We start from the raw sequence: 13,475 nt of genomic DNA on the forward strand, positions 1-13,475 counted from the left end.
GGGTACTTTAAACATGTTTGTTGTCTTCGCCACCGGGGAGTGTTGAGTCCACGTTCCTCACAGCCTGTCCAAGGCACCCTGCGGCTCCGGCCGCCCCTGGCGGGGTCTGCAGGACCCCAGGCGGCTTCTCCTTGCTCTCTGCTCCAAGGCTCTCTGCTCTTTACAGGTTGATTCTCAACCCAGACCACTCAGTAGAGCTAATCTCCAAAAACAAAAAAATGCTGGGGAAGGGTATGGCTCAGTGGTAGAGCATGTGCTTAGCATGCACAAGGTCCTGGGTTCAATCCCCAGGCCCTCCATTAAAATAAATAAATAAAGCTAATTACTGCCCCCCACAAAAAGAGAAAAGTATTTAGAAAACAAAAAACAACGCAAAGGCCCCCTCCACACCCCATCTCGCCAGCTTGTCCACTCACGCCTCAGTTGATCTCTTGAAACAGGAAGAATTCATGGTTCAGCCTAGAACTTTCTCCCGATTTCTAGACTTTTATTTGCCTACCGGACATCTGTCCTGGAGCCCACAGGCACCTGATCAGAATTGAATCAGTTGTCTCCTCTCATAACTTGCCCCTCTTCCTGCCCTTCTTTCAGGGAACAGCACCAGAATTTAGGACACTGCCAAAGCCAGAAAGCTGGCCGGCGTCTTTGACCTCTTCCTCCCCCTTCCATCACACCTGCGGCCAATCCGTCCGCCTGCTGAAATGCTGTCTTCTCTCTCCTCCCGGCCGAGCAGAGGCAGGCCTCGCCATGTACCTGCCAGTAGGTCTCCCTGCCTCTGTCTAGTTTCTTTCTAGACCACCTTCCATGTCTCCTCCACCTTGAAGGCACACAGAGTCCTTTGTGATGTGCGCCTGCGATCTCTCCACCTGGCTGCCTCACCCGCCTGCCACACCCTGCGATCACTTCTAGACTATCTGCGGTTCCTGGAAGGGACCTGGCTCTCTTTGGCCTCTCGCCTTTGCATGTGCAAGCTCCCCAGGGGGAAATGGCTTTAACATTCTACCTTCACCTGATCACCTCTAGGGCATCTCAGAACTCAGCACAGTGGTCCCTCCTCCAGGACGGCCTTGGATACAGTTCTGGCTCTCTGTGCCCAGAGCACCCTGTGCTGACTCTTATCCAAGCCCTCTTAACACGCTTCCATAACCATCACTTCACTATGACTCCTGTGCGCCCAGGAGCTCCTGGAAGTGGGCACTGTGTCTTTTTTCTCTCTTCTCAGAGCATGGTAGAGACTCACATATAATGATGGAGGGGGCAGTGGTTATTACAGAATTTCTCTGTAGGAAGGGCCTAGGGGTAACAGTCTGGTTGGAAGAAGGGCTTAAGGGATTTACCCTGAAACCACGTGTTCAACGAACATTTCATGTTGTTTTTATCTACTATTTGAAGTTACAAGTCTTAAAACAGAAAAACGATTTCTAAAAATTACTCATACTTTACTGAAGATTGAGAAAAATGGCAGTTTTCCATATTTAAGAATATTATTTTAACTTGGGGTGACTGGGGTGGTGGAAAACAGAAATGCAGGGGCTACTAAAGCATTCTTGTCCCCCCCCACCTCAGGTCCTTTGGACAGAAGAGAGAGAGGGACGTGAGGAGGAGCAGACTGGAGGGTGGACCGTGCACCGCTTTTAAATTATGACAGTTACTTGTGCTTTTTTTAAACTTTTTTTAAATGGAGGTACTGGGGCTTGAACCCAGGACTTTGTGCATGCTAAGCACGTGCTCTACCACTGAGCTATACCCACCATTCCCCTGATACTTGTGTTGTTAGTGGGCAATAATGTGCTGGTAGCAGATGCTTTAGCATTAGACAGTCACCTGCCTCTGACCATCACATTACTACCTTTCCCCTGAGGTAGAGTCTGTTTTCACAAGTTCAATAAATTATCTACATTTTCTTTTTTCTAAAAAAAATTTAAAAAAGCATTAACTCGCTTTTCTCTTTAGTATTGCCTATAAATAAAATGTGATTTTATTAACTATGTACCGAAGTGTTAAGGGTAATAATTAAGTACAGATGTCTGAAGCATCGGTCCCTCACTGAAGATCCACATTCTGTTGGTCTCTCCGTCAGTCACCTTGTTTCTGGAGTTCTGGAAGCGGCGCCAGGCGGAACTTGAGTACGAATGGGACACAGTTGAGTTGCAGCAGGAAGAACAACCCCGGCCAGAATACGAGGCGCGGTGTACACACGTGGTGATAAATGAGATTACCCAGGTAAAGCGGGCACTACTGAGACACACTTTAGTCTGTTGACTGCAGGGCTTCTCAGCCTTGGCTGCACATTGGAATTACCAGGGGACCTTAAAAGATGTTGGTGCCCGGGTTCCATCACTACAAACTCAGACGGTACTTAGTGGCCTGGGGTGTGTTCTGGCACAGGGAATGTTTTAAAGCTCCCCTGGTGATTCTAATGTGCAGCCAAGGTGAAGAAGCACTGCTTAGAATGGCGGACACAGAAGAGAAGTGTGGTCCTTCCTTCATAATAACAGTAAAAATGAAAAGAAAAAAAAAAGACTGATATAAAGGTATAAGAAAAGAGGCATTGATTGGTGTCCTTTCATAAGAACAATAAAAAAACGCAAAAAAAAATTAGACTCTATGACATAGATGTAGAAGGAAAGACACGGTTTTTATAGTTGATTCTCACTTTTTCACATGTGCCTTCATTATTGCCGCCCCCTTTTCATCGTAGACTAGCTGCCCCTTTGTCTTGAACTAAGCCTCGGTCACTGCTCCCCCTTCTGGTTGGGATGTGCACAGAGCAGCGTGGCTCTCATCCTGAAGTCGGAGATACGGGTAGAGGAAGTAGGGAAACCTTTGTTGAGAGGCCAACTGTGTTCGGGCACTGAGCTAGACATTTTATATTATTGGAAAGGTAAATTTACTGCTGCTGCAAAATTAAAAAAAATAAAACTACATATCTTTGTATAAGCATTCCAGAGCCGTGAAAGATGATTTTTTGAGTCATCTGCATTATTGCTTCTTTCCATCAGCCAAGATAATTCAGAGCTGATGGTACTTGCAGTCAGCAGCAGCAGGACAGTATGTTGTGAGTACGAATAACTCTTGAAAAGAAAATGCTTTTACCAGGAGCATCTGAAAATGTCTCCAACTATAGATTTTATAAACTGAATCACAGATTTACAGAATGTTGGCACTGAAAAGGTCTGGAGGGAGCAGTTCAACCTCCTCTTTTTTATAAATGGAAAAAAATGAGGTTCAGTTACCAACAGAAGGTGACATTTGTCTTTTACAGGGTAACAAGCTTCTAACAATCTCCATTATGAATAGTGCCCATTGTTTATGACTGAAGATGGGGGTCAAATCATGTATTGGTGAAAGACTGTACATTCAGAAATGAAAGCTGAAAGTTAGACAAAATTAGATGTTCGTAATGTTTTTGAGTAGTGAAAAACAAAAATGTATCATATTGGCAGCATACAAAAAATACTGAAGAAAAACCATTTTGGTCATTTAAACTGCCAATTTTTAATTTAAAATTGCCAACTAATAAGCTTAAATTTCCATTGGGACATGCTTGTTGAAAACTTGAAGATGAAGGCTCATTTCTCTTTATTGTTCTTCCTTATTTAAAAAATTGTTTATATATATATTTTTTAGTTTTTTAATTTAAGTATTTTACTTTAATTGTGAATGAATGCGCCATTGTCTAGAGAGGCCAACAGTGTGGTAGTGAGACCTTGGGAATGAAATTGCCAAAATTAATGTGTGAACACAGCAGCTTGCTGCCTGAGTGATGTTGGACAACTTAACTTCTCTGTGCCATGGTTTCCTATAAAATAAGATTAAGAGAGTTGCTTCCTTATGACTGTGGTAAGGACGGGTCGAGTTAATGTACAGAATCTACTTGGGAGACTACCTGGCACAAAGTAAAGGCCAGGTACTTATTTACAGCTATTATACTATAGCTGCTTTTATAATCCAGGTAAATCTTGAGTCTTACTGATTTCATCTCTAAAAACAAAAAATCTAAACTCTAAAGTGGAAGCTAAAAATTGCGAGTTGTAGCTAGTTAATACATAAAGCTCAACCAAGAAACACACAGTGTTACCTGCAGACACCTGTGAAACTTCCCGTCCTGCACGGACTCTAGGCTGTCATTACACTCACTTCTGAAATCTAAGGCAAGCTCAGGAATAGAGCTATATGGCTTGGCATCATCAGGTACCCAGACCCCTAAGCTCAGACCATGGCAGGTAAACAGTTTACTGTTCACATTTGCGTTTTCAAAAAATAGTATTAAAATGAACACTGTACGTGTTTTGTTGTGTGTATGTTTGACATCGTTAACAGATAAAAAAAGAAACCCACGCAGTTATGAATAAGGAGGCTGTCTGAAAACTAATTTTTTTTTTTTAAATTAAGCTTAGGATTTAGTGACCAGTTAGGAGAAAAATCATTTCATTGGTGTAATCCATTGATTGACTAAAATTTTTTTGTTGTTGTTTGTTTTAATTAGGAAGAAGAGCGTGTTCCCTTTACCACCTGGGGAAAGTGTATACGTATAACCCTTTGTGCAAGTGCTGTCTTTTTCTGGGTAAGAACCTGCCATGAGCTTTTTAATATCTAATTTTAAGTGCTGAGAAAACTAAAAGTCAAGCTGGAAACTATGTAGTCTCAGAGAGAAAATTGTTTCCAGAGAACATCAGAGCCACTCTGGAGGTTTCACAGTCTCTTCTGCTCACAGTGCTTCTCCCAGTTTTTTCCACCTCATTTGTTTAAATCAGATCAGTGGTTCAGGATTTTCCAGTGTCTGATGGAGAGACCAGATGGGAGGCATTGAGAAGTCTAAAATTTTCCAAGAGTAACAACTAAGGTAAAATGTCTAAGAATAGCCCAACAAAAGGATAGTAGGAACTATCCAAAAAATAGATAAATAAATAAAAACCACTGAAAGACCTAAAAAAAGCTTTAAACACACGATTCTAGATAAAAAGACCGTATCTCAAAAAAATCAGAACTTATAAAATTAATTTGGGTTTTACTGTTAAAATTATATTAGTAATGTAATAATTAGTAAGACAATGAGAGTTTTACTAGCTCAAGAATAGCCAGATCAGAGAATAGGAAAGGAAGTCCAGATATGGGCTCTGATAGCAATAATAACTTAATATATGAGATGGAAGGCGTTACAAATAAGGGAGAGAAGTAAAGATTATTCAATAACTGGAACACTTGTTAGCTATTTGGCAGGAAAACTAAAGATTGAAATCATACACTGAACCATATACTGAGATAAATTCCAGAAACATTTTAAAAAGTAACATGATAAAAAGAAAACAACTAGAAATAAATATGGATGAATATACAACCTCTAGATGTGGGAGAAGTTTTGGAGGAAAAAATATATGAAGATTTCCATGCATCAGAAGCATCCTCAGTTTAAACAAAACACCAGAGGATGTATTTGTTAACAAATCCGACAAGGGGCTAATTTCTTCAACACAGAGAGTTCAGATCACTTCTAAGATAACACCAAAAAAATCTCAGGAGCGAAGAAGGCAGAGAAGATGAATACACACTTACAAAGAGAAAAATAGATGTCAAGCCCTAGTGGTAATTCAATCAGTGCACATCAAAATGAAATACAGTTTTTCACCTCTCAAGTGATAAGGCTCTGTGTTTGTGACGATGAAGTGCCAGTGATCAGCAGCTCTCATACCTGGGCCACTGGGTATCTTCTGTGAAGTATGGTTGGTTTACAATGCTGTGTTAGTTTCTGGTGTACTCCTCCAGCCTTCTTAGAAAGCAGTCTGACAGTTCATATCAAGAGTCAAAAATATTCATATGCTTTAATCTACTAATTCAGCTTTGAAAAACTTTTAATCAGGAAGTATTTCAAAGTGGCAGGGAAAAGTCTGTATGGATGTAAATCACAGACATATTTATATATATAAAATCTCAGCCAAAATATTCTCCTTCCAACCTTTCTTATAGTGGAATATTATGCAGCCATGAAAAAGTGTGTCCACAAAAATATTTTATGACATGTCAAAGTTTTATGATTATGATAGGCTTGAGAATAAAATTATGTAAAATGATTTTTAATATGCAAACAATGGGTAGTTCTGAAGGGATTATGCCTATAGGTAGATACATTTTTCTTATTTTTATTTTTTATTCTTCATTTTCAGAGTTGGAGTCTCAACTGTAGGTGACAGAAAATCAATCTCTAATGGGTTTAAACAACCACCAAAAAATGGGGATGGGTGGGATTTATTGTTTCTTGTAACTGAAAACCTCAGGTCTGAGGTCTGGCTTCAGGCAAGGAGAGATGCTGTAGCCCAGATGATGTCAAGGGCTGGTTTTGTCCTGTATTCATTCTTTGTCCAATGGTGTCCCAGCGTGCTGCTTCTAGGAACTCAGCATCCCAGATCTCACATCCATCCAAGCCAAGAAAGGTCTCTTTTGGGAGCTTCCTCTCTTGACAGAGGAAGTTTATCGTTCACATGGGCACCAGCATATATCTCCTCACATCGCAGGGGCTCTTACTGGGTTATTTGCCAATCCTCAAATCATGTGCCAAGGCCAATAGAATGAGACACCTATTTGTCTGAAACCAACTAGGATCTACCTCTGGCGCCTCGGGAAGGGTGGGGCAATTGAGCCCAAACCACAGGACTGAAAACAGAAGGGAGGTTATTTATCCTAAAGAAAAATCTGGGTCCTCTTCTGAGACTGAGGACAGATCCAGGACAGCAGATCTGTCCACTACTGGGTACTTTCAAATTTTCTATAATGAGCGGATATTAAAGTTATGATCAGAAAAGATGATATGTAGAAGAAACTTGAGGAAGGAGAATGAAAAGCTTTTGTGTCTCCTAAGAAATATTGAACCCATTAAGTGCTCGGAAGAAAAATGGAAACATGTTAAGTTTGTAAAAGTTCTGAAATGAATTAGAATTCATTTCACAGACCATGCAGGAGGCAGTGCTATACAGAGGTTAATGTGTCTTTGGGCTCTGTATTTCAGTTCTTTGAGTTAATAGTTGCTTCATTTGGGGCAAGTTGCGTCATCTCTGTGTGGCTCTATTTCCTCATCTGTAAAAGATATATTACTACCTTCCCCACGGGGTGATTGTGAGGATTTAAAAAAATAGATGTGTGCTGAAGCAATAGTAAGTGTTTAAAGAATCTTAACTATTATGATGACTTAATATATAATTTTAAAAATTATTATGCAGACTTTTTAAAAAAATACATACTATTTAAATGGACCATATGTGTTGTACAAGAGAGGAAGGCTCGATATACCTTCTGTAATACATTTTTCTCAGCCTTAACTAATTTTCACATTTAATCACACACACACACACACACACACACACCCCAAAAAAAAAAACGTTACTCCTTTCACAAGCATGAAGCCTTAACTGTGACGAAAAGGAGATAACGAGAGAGAGTAGAGGAGGAAATAAAATGCTTTCTCTACGAACTCATGGCTTAAAATGTAAGAAAAACACCTTTTTAACACTTTGGTCACCATAATCGTAGCTAATACTTAGGTGGAATTTTTCACGTGCCTGGGGTTAATGTTCTAATTGTTTTCACCTGTAGTAACTCATCAACTCGTCACAATAATCCTGTAAGTTGCTATTATTATCCCCCCATTATATGGGTGAGGAGATTGAAGCCCCCAGAGGTTAAGTAATTTGCACAAGGTCCCACAACTAGCAGCCTAGCAGCGGAGCTGGGATCCAGATGCAGGAGTGTGGCTCCAGGAGGGGCTTGTAAACACTCCCTCTGCTGTTCCCTGCAGGTGCAAGCCGGCCTCCCGCTGTTACTGTAAACAACACGATGAGGTTCCCTTAGTCCTGAAATTCACATTCTTTGTAGCTTTCTCTCGGGGCAGCCATCAGGAGCAGCCAGGGACACTGAGTACATGCTTCTGGACTATGACCAAGAAGGTAGATGGAGGGAAAACAGTTTAAAAATGAAACCTTTAATGTTCATTCTTCAGTGGCCAGAAAAAAAAAGTGCCTATTGAGGAAGTGAAACCCTGCCAGCCACATGCAGATTATGCTTCAGACACCCCTGCTGCCCTTGGGTCTACGCAGTCAGAACTACAATGGATTAGGGAACTGAATCTTGTGCAAATGCAGGTATTATGAATAAGCTGCCAGTTTAAGATCTCAAGGAGTATGAAAAGCACGTGAAGCTTTTATCAGCAGAGACCCAGTGCCATTTCCAGGGGTTCCCTCAGGGCATCTCTGCAGCTTCACTGGTCCTATTCAGAATGAAGATGACAGCTAGCACCTGCTGGCCCCCAAATCAGTGATAGGTTCTCCCTTGAAAGGAAGCATATCCCCTTCATGGGTTACAACTCATTCATAACCTAAGTAATTCTATAGATGCAGAAGGAATGTTTTTCATCGGTTCTGCTATCACAGACTTGTCTCCAAAAGAGCATGCCACCCATTACTCCTTTTTCACCCCATTGGAAGATATACTCTAGCAGGACTTCTTCTTTAGTGGTTTTAGGTTACAGAAAAATTCACAGAAAAGAGAGTCCCCACATACTCCCCATGCCTTGCACACAGCTGCTCCTGATGTTAGCGTGTTACATTCGTGGATGCACTAATTCTTTCTGACGTCCATCATTCCTCCTCCTTTGAAATTTAACATGCCTGATATTCACGTCTCTTGTGGCATTTATGTAAGATTTACATCACTTCTCACATTTATGTGAGATTTACAGCACACGCACGTTGTCCGTTTAAGCGTGGGGCGGGGGCAATTTTTCTGTGTACAAATATGATCACTGGTGAGTCTCATGCTGCTGTGTTTATTGTGCTTTCAGATCCTGTTGATCATTGCTTCAGTTATTGGGATCATTGTCTACAGGCTCTCAGTGTTCATTGTATTTTCTGCCAAACTTCCCAAGAACCTGAATGGAACAGACCCCATCCAGAAGTACCTGACTCCGCAGATGGCCACGTCCATCACTGCTTCCCTCATCAGTTTTATCATCATCATGATCCTGAACACCATATATGAGAAAGTGGCAATCATGATTACTAACTTTGGTAAGCTCCTACTGTAGCCGAGGTCATTTCTACGCCAGTTTTAGAACCAGGTCAAAACAGAGACTGTATCTTTTAGGCACTTCCATTCCAGTATATTACAGTCTTTAGAAAATTTCAAGTGTAAACATATTTTCTCTATACGAGAAGTGAATTAGCTCCAGCTTTGCATTAGTAAAAGGGACAAAGCAAGTATTATAATGTCCAAGCTCTGTGTAAACAGATCAGTGCTGAATAATATTTTCAATTACATTAGATCATGTACCCTATTGTTGAAAGTAAATAGTCTCTTTATTGCAAATAAGTGGAAGAGGGTCATGGTTCCAGTGGCAAATGTGTTCTGGCCTTATGGAGAGGACAAGTAATCACATTGTTACGTGTCTTTCCCCCATGCTGTTCATATTAATATAGCTCCATTCTCATCAGCTGTGGCTTTTATAATAAATGTTTCTTCTCTCTGGCTTGTATCCCAGGCAGCGGCTTAGTGGCCCAAGTTAAGTGCTTCCCACATGCTGCATATGGCTGGGTCGTTCTCCAAAAGGTCTGCTCAGTGGTCATCTTCTGAAAATGTTAAGACCGATTTAAATTCTAAACCAGGAGGATGAGCCATTTTGTCTTCCCCGAATGCTTCTAACAAGTTGCCCCGTGTTTTGCTTTTGTTTTCTTGAACAGTCCTACCTTATTGCCATTCGGGGGACAAGAGAATATCATTTAGCAGGATGTTCAAAAGTAATTTTCTGTCAGCTTATACCTGAGAGAAGACAGTTTTTGCCCATTGGATACTATTGTGCTTATAAATTTTAAGGAACAGCTGACTGTTTTTTTGCCTTATGGGATATGGTGTTCATGGTGGGGAGAAACTCTTACAACAGTGTGTACACTTGGAATTAACATAGTAGCTATGTTAAGGAATTCAAAACAGCTTAAATGGAAACAGTGTGAATTGTATTTTTGTTTTTTACCATGTTAACCATGTATCGGTGGCTTTGATTAGGATCTCAAAGCTGATCAGTGTTTTACAGTCTTAACTTTGCTTCATTCTAATTACAGAGCTCCCAAGGACCCAGACTGACTATGAGAACAGCCTGACCATGAAGATGTTCCTATTCCAGTTTGTCAACTACTACTCTTCGTGTTTCTACATCGCGTTCTTTAAGGGCAAATTTGTGGGTTATCCGGGAGATCCGGTGTACTGGCTGGGAAAATACAGAAATGAAGAGGTGTGCATACAGCATTGTGTTCTGTTGACAGTCTAAGCTATTTCATATTTTCTCTCAGTTGTCCAATGAAGAGGGTCTTCATTGTCTATTCCTTAGGGGTTATTTTTTAGCCTAAACAAGATTATCAGAAAAAATAAAATTAATGACTTTATTTCATGTGAGACCTATCTAAACTTTAAATGAGATTTTCTTTTTAATATTCCAGTGTGACCCAGGTGGCTGTCTCCTTGAACTGACGACACAGCTGACAATAATCATGGGAGGAAAAGCAATCTGGAACAACATACAAGAGGTGTTACTTCCGTGAGTACTGAGTCGTGTGATCGTGGGGTGAGAACGGCCCACCCAGCCAAGTCATTTCCCTGCGTGTCCATGTAGCTGCGTGCCCATCTCTAAAACAGGGGACACTCTCTGCTTCTTAAAGGTCTCCAGATGAGATGATCCAGCCAACAGTGTAAACATACCCAGTGTTTCACAGTTATGTTTAAAAACTTCCCTCTTTATATTTGACTTAAATTCTGAACTGCTGCAGTTAATGCTTATTGCTCATTGGTGGCTGATCAGAGCCCTTTGGGAGATGGCCCTTGTTGGGGCCATGAACTAAGTTTTTCCACAACTTCCCACAGCTTTCTCCTCCTTTTATACGCGCATTTAAAATCAGTAATAGGAATCTGTCGAGTGCCTAGTATGTGCCAGTCACTGTATTAAGTGCTATACGTGTGTGTGTGTGTGTGTAATTTAAGCATCCAAACAATCCTTATTCTTGTCCCCCTTTTGCAGATGAATATTCTGTGGCTTAAAGAGGGTAAATGATTTGCCCAAGCTCGTATTGCCAATAAGAGGCCACTGTGGGACTCAGATGTAAGACCCCATCTCTCTGAAACCATGTGGCCTCTAAGGACAGAGGCTCTCTTGGGGTCCTAAGGCTCAGGGTTACATAACATTTTAAGAGATAGTTGTCTAAAATAATAACTACGAGGTTTTGACTTACTGTTCTCTTCCTAAAAATGAGAAAAACAGATATTTGCTAAGGTCACACTGTCCTTTTAATTCCACATAAGCCCAATCCCATATCAAAGTGGACAGTCCAATGTTATCTGCAGTTTCTGCGCATTTCAAGCAGCTTACTGTATTCGTTTTCTATTGCTGCTGTAACAAACATCCCAAAACGTTATGGTAGTGGGAAGAAAAAAGGAAAAGTCCCCACCAAACAAGACAAATTTAATCTCTTATGGTTCTGGAACTCAGAAGTCTGCTGAAGTCAAGGTGTTGGCAGGGCTGTTTCTTTATGAAGGCCCCTGGGTAATCTGTATCTTTGCCTCTTCTGGCTCCTAGAGGCAACCTGCGTCTCTTGGCCTGTGACCTCTTTTCTGCCTCTCAAGGTCAGCAAGGTTGTGTGCCTCTGACTCTTATTCTGTGGTCACGTCTCCTCTCACTCCTCTCTCCCCTCTTCTGCCTCCCTCTTCCTCCTCTAACGACCCTGGTGATTACATTGGGCCCACCTGGATAATCCAGCTCGTCTCTCTTAGAGTCGGCTGGTTAGCAACCTTAACCACATCTGCAACCACAGTCCCCTTTTGCCAGGGAACCTAACATCTTCATGTGTTCTGGGGATTAGGACACGGACATCTTTGGGGGGAACCATTTTCTGCCTACCACGCTCACCTTTTTAAGGTAATTTCTGGCTCTGAGTTTCTATTCTCACAAAACTGTTAATCTCTCTTCTTGTCTTGCCTTCCACACCAGCATTCTGCTCCTGGCCAACCTGAACGCAGAGCACAGCCCTCTCCGTGGTGTCCCCCAAAGCCACTCACACAAGCAGGCCTTACTGATGTTCGGGGCATGGAGGAGAAACTCAAACATCTTGAATTGTAAAATAAAAAAACCCTCCATTTTAAAGTCTTTCGTGCCACTATAAACCTGGGAATTTCTTTATTTCTTTTTTTTTCCACTTTTTTTTATATTTTTAAACTATTTTTAACTTTTTTATTTTTTTAAACTTTTTGAACTTTTTTTTCCTTATCACCCTTCATTGTAGGCTCCAGAGTCCTGCGATTCTGCCCACCACATCCAACTTCCCTTTCACTGTTTTTCCTCCCTTCCCTAACCTTTCTTCTGTCCCCCTCATTACCAAGTTTCTGCCCATTCTCTTTACAGAGCAGTTAAATTCTTTCTTTCTTTCTTTTTCTTTCTTTCTGTTTCTGCAGAGTAAACACCTTTGGGTGTCAGTGTGTCCCTCCACATTTTTTCACAAGGGCTTCATCTTCCAGCTTCAGTATGAATTACCGGGGTCTGTCTCTAAACAATGATGTCTCCCTTGTCCCCCAGCTCACCACCCCCTGCAAAAAAAAGATTGTGATCTTGGCTGTGAAATGAATCTTTTTTTGCCCTACTGTGCAGTAGACAACCCTTACCCTGAGCTCACAGTCAGATTTTTCCAGAGGACTAAAAGTAGGTTGTGTGCAAATAATACTCTGTTTCTATGTGAAAAGAAATAGATCAGATAGAGGAAATACTTAACTCAGATTACTCAGAAGCATTTCCTGAAGGAAACAGGTTAATTATTTAACACTAAATTTTGATGACTCTGATTGTCAGTGAGCTATTTTAACCAATCAAGGAGAAGGATATATTTCCTAAACTGGCCCTGAGAAATTCATGTGAAATGAAACTTGCTCACATGAAATAGTTTAAAGTAAAGGATATATTATAGTATCTGTGGTCTGTTTATACCTTCACTTAAGTAAGCACATTGTTGTAGGTTCCAGTGAGCTGGACTTTGCCTCCATATGTTTCTACTGGGGCCTAAAATATTTAGGGAGTATGTTTTGAATTATGTTTCCCTTGTTTGAAAACCAGGAATGCTGAATGTTAGCCAAGTTCGAGGGTGGCCTGTGTTCTCATCACTGCCTCTTCTCTTTGTATAAGGTGCCAGTTTCCTTCTTACTTTTTCATATAAAATCCTGACATACCAAAGATCTGTCAGTAACTTGCTACCCCAAAACTACACCTGTCCTCAAAAATACAAAGGAAGGGAAAAGAAAACTTATCAAAGTCAGCGACTATTTTCATGCCATTTAAATATGTCCAAAGGAACATAAAATGAATTTCACCATAAACTCACCTGCCTCCACCCCTCAATTCCACATGGGGTCCTTGACTAGGATTCGGGGGGCAATGAAGGACAGTGATGCTGTGATCC

General features: G+C 41.1%; 1 protein-coding gene across 3 annotated transcripts in view; it reads left to right on the plus strand.

Moving 5' to 3' along the window:
* The window catches only part of ANO6 (anoctamin 6), a 278,097-nt gene that overhangs the window by 241,280 nt on the left and 23,342 nt on the right, over positions 1 to 13,475 (plus strand). For all 3 annotated transcript variants that reach the window (XM_064491795.1, XM_031462717.2, XM_010989569.3), the window contains 5 exons: positions 2,081 to 2,223; positions 4,490 to 4,567; positions 8,831 to 9,056; positions 10,104 to 10,273; positions 10,479 to 10,576. In XM_064491795.1, coding sequence (XP_064347865.1) covers positions 2,081 to 2,223; positions 4,490 to 4,567; positions 8,831 to 9,056; positions 10,104 to 10,273; positions 10,479 to 10,576 — 715 coding nt within the window. The remainder of the gene's footprint in view (positions 1 to 2,080; positions 2,224 to 4,489; positions 4,568 to 8,830; positions 9,057 to 10,103; positions 10,274 to 10,478; positions 10,577 to 13,475) is intronic.

The sequence above is a fragment of the Camelus dromedarius genome, chromosome 11 (genome assembly GCF_036321535.1).
Source record: "Camelus dromedarius isolate mCamDro1 chromosome 11, mCamDro1.pat, whole genome shotgun sequence".
Lineage (NCBI taxonomy): Eukaryota > Metazoa > Chordata > Mammalia > Artiodactyla > Camelidae > Camelus > Camelus dromedarius.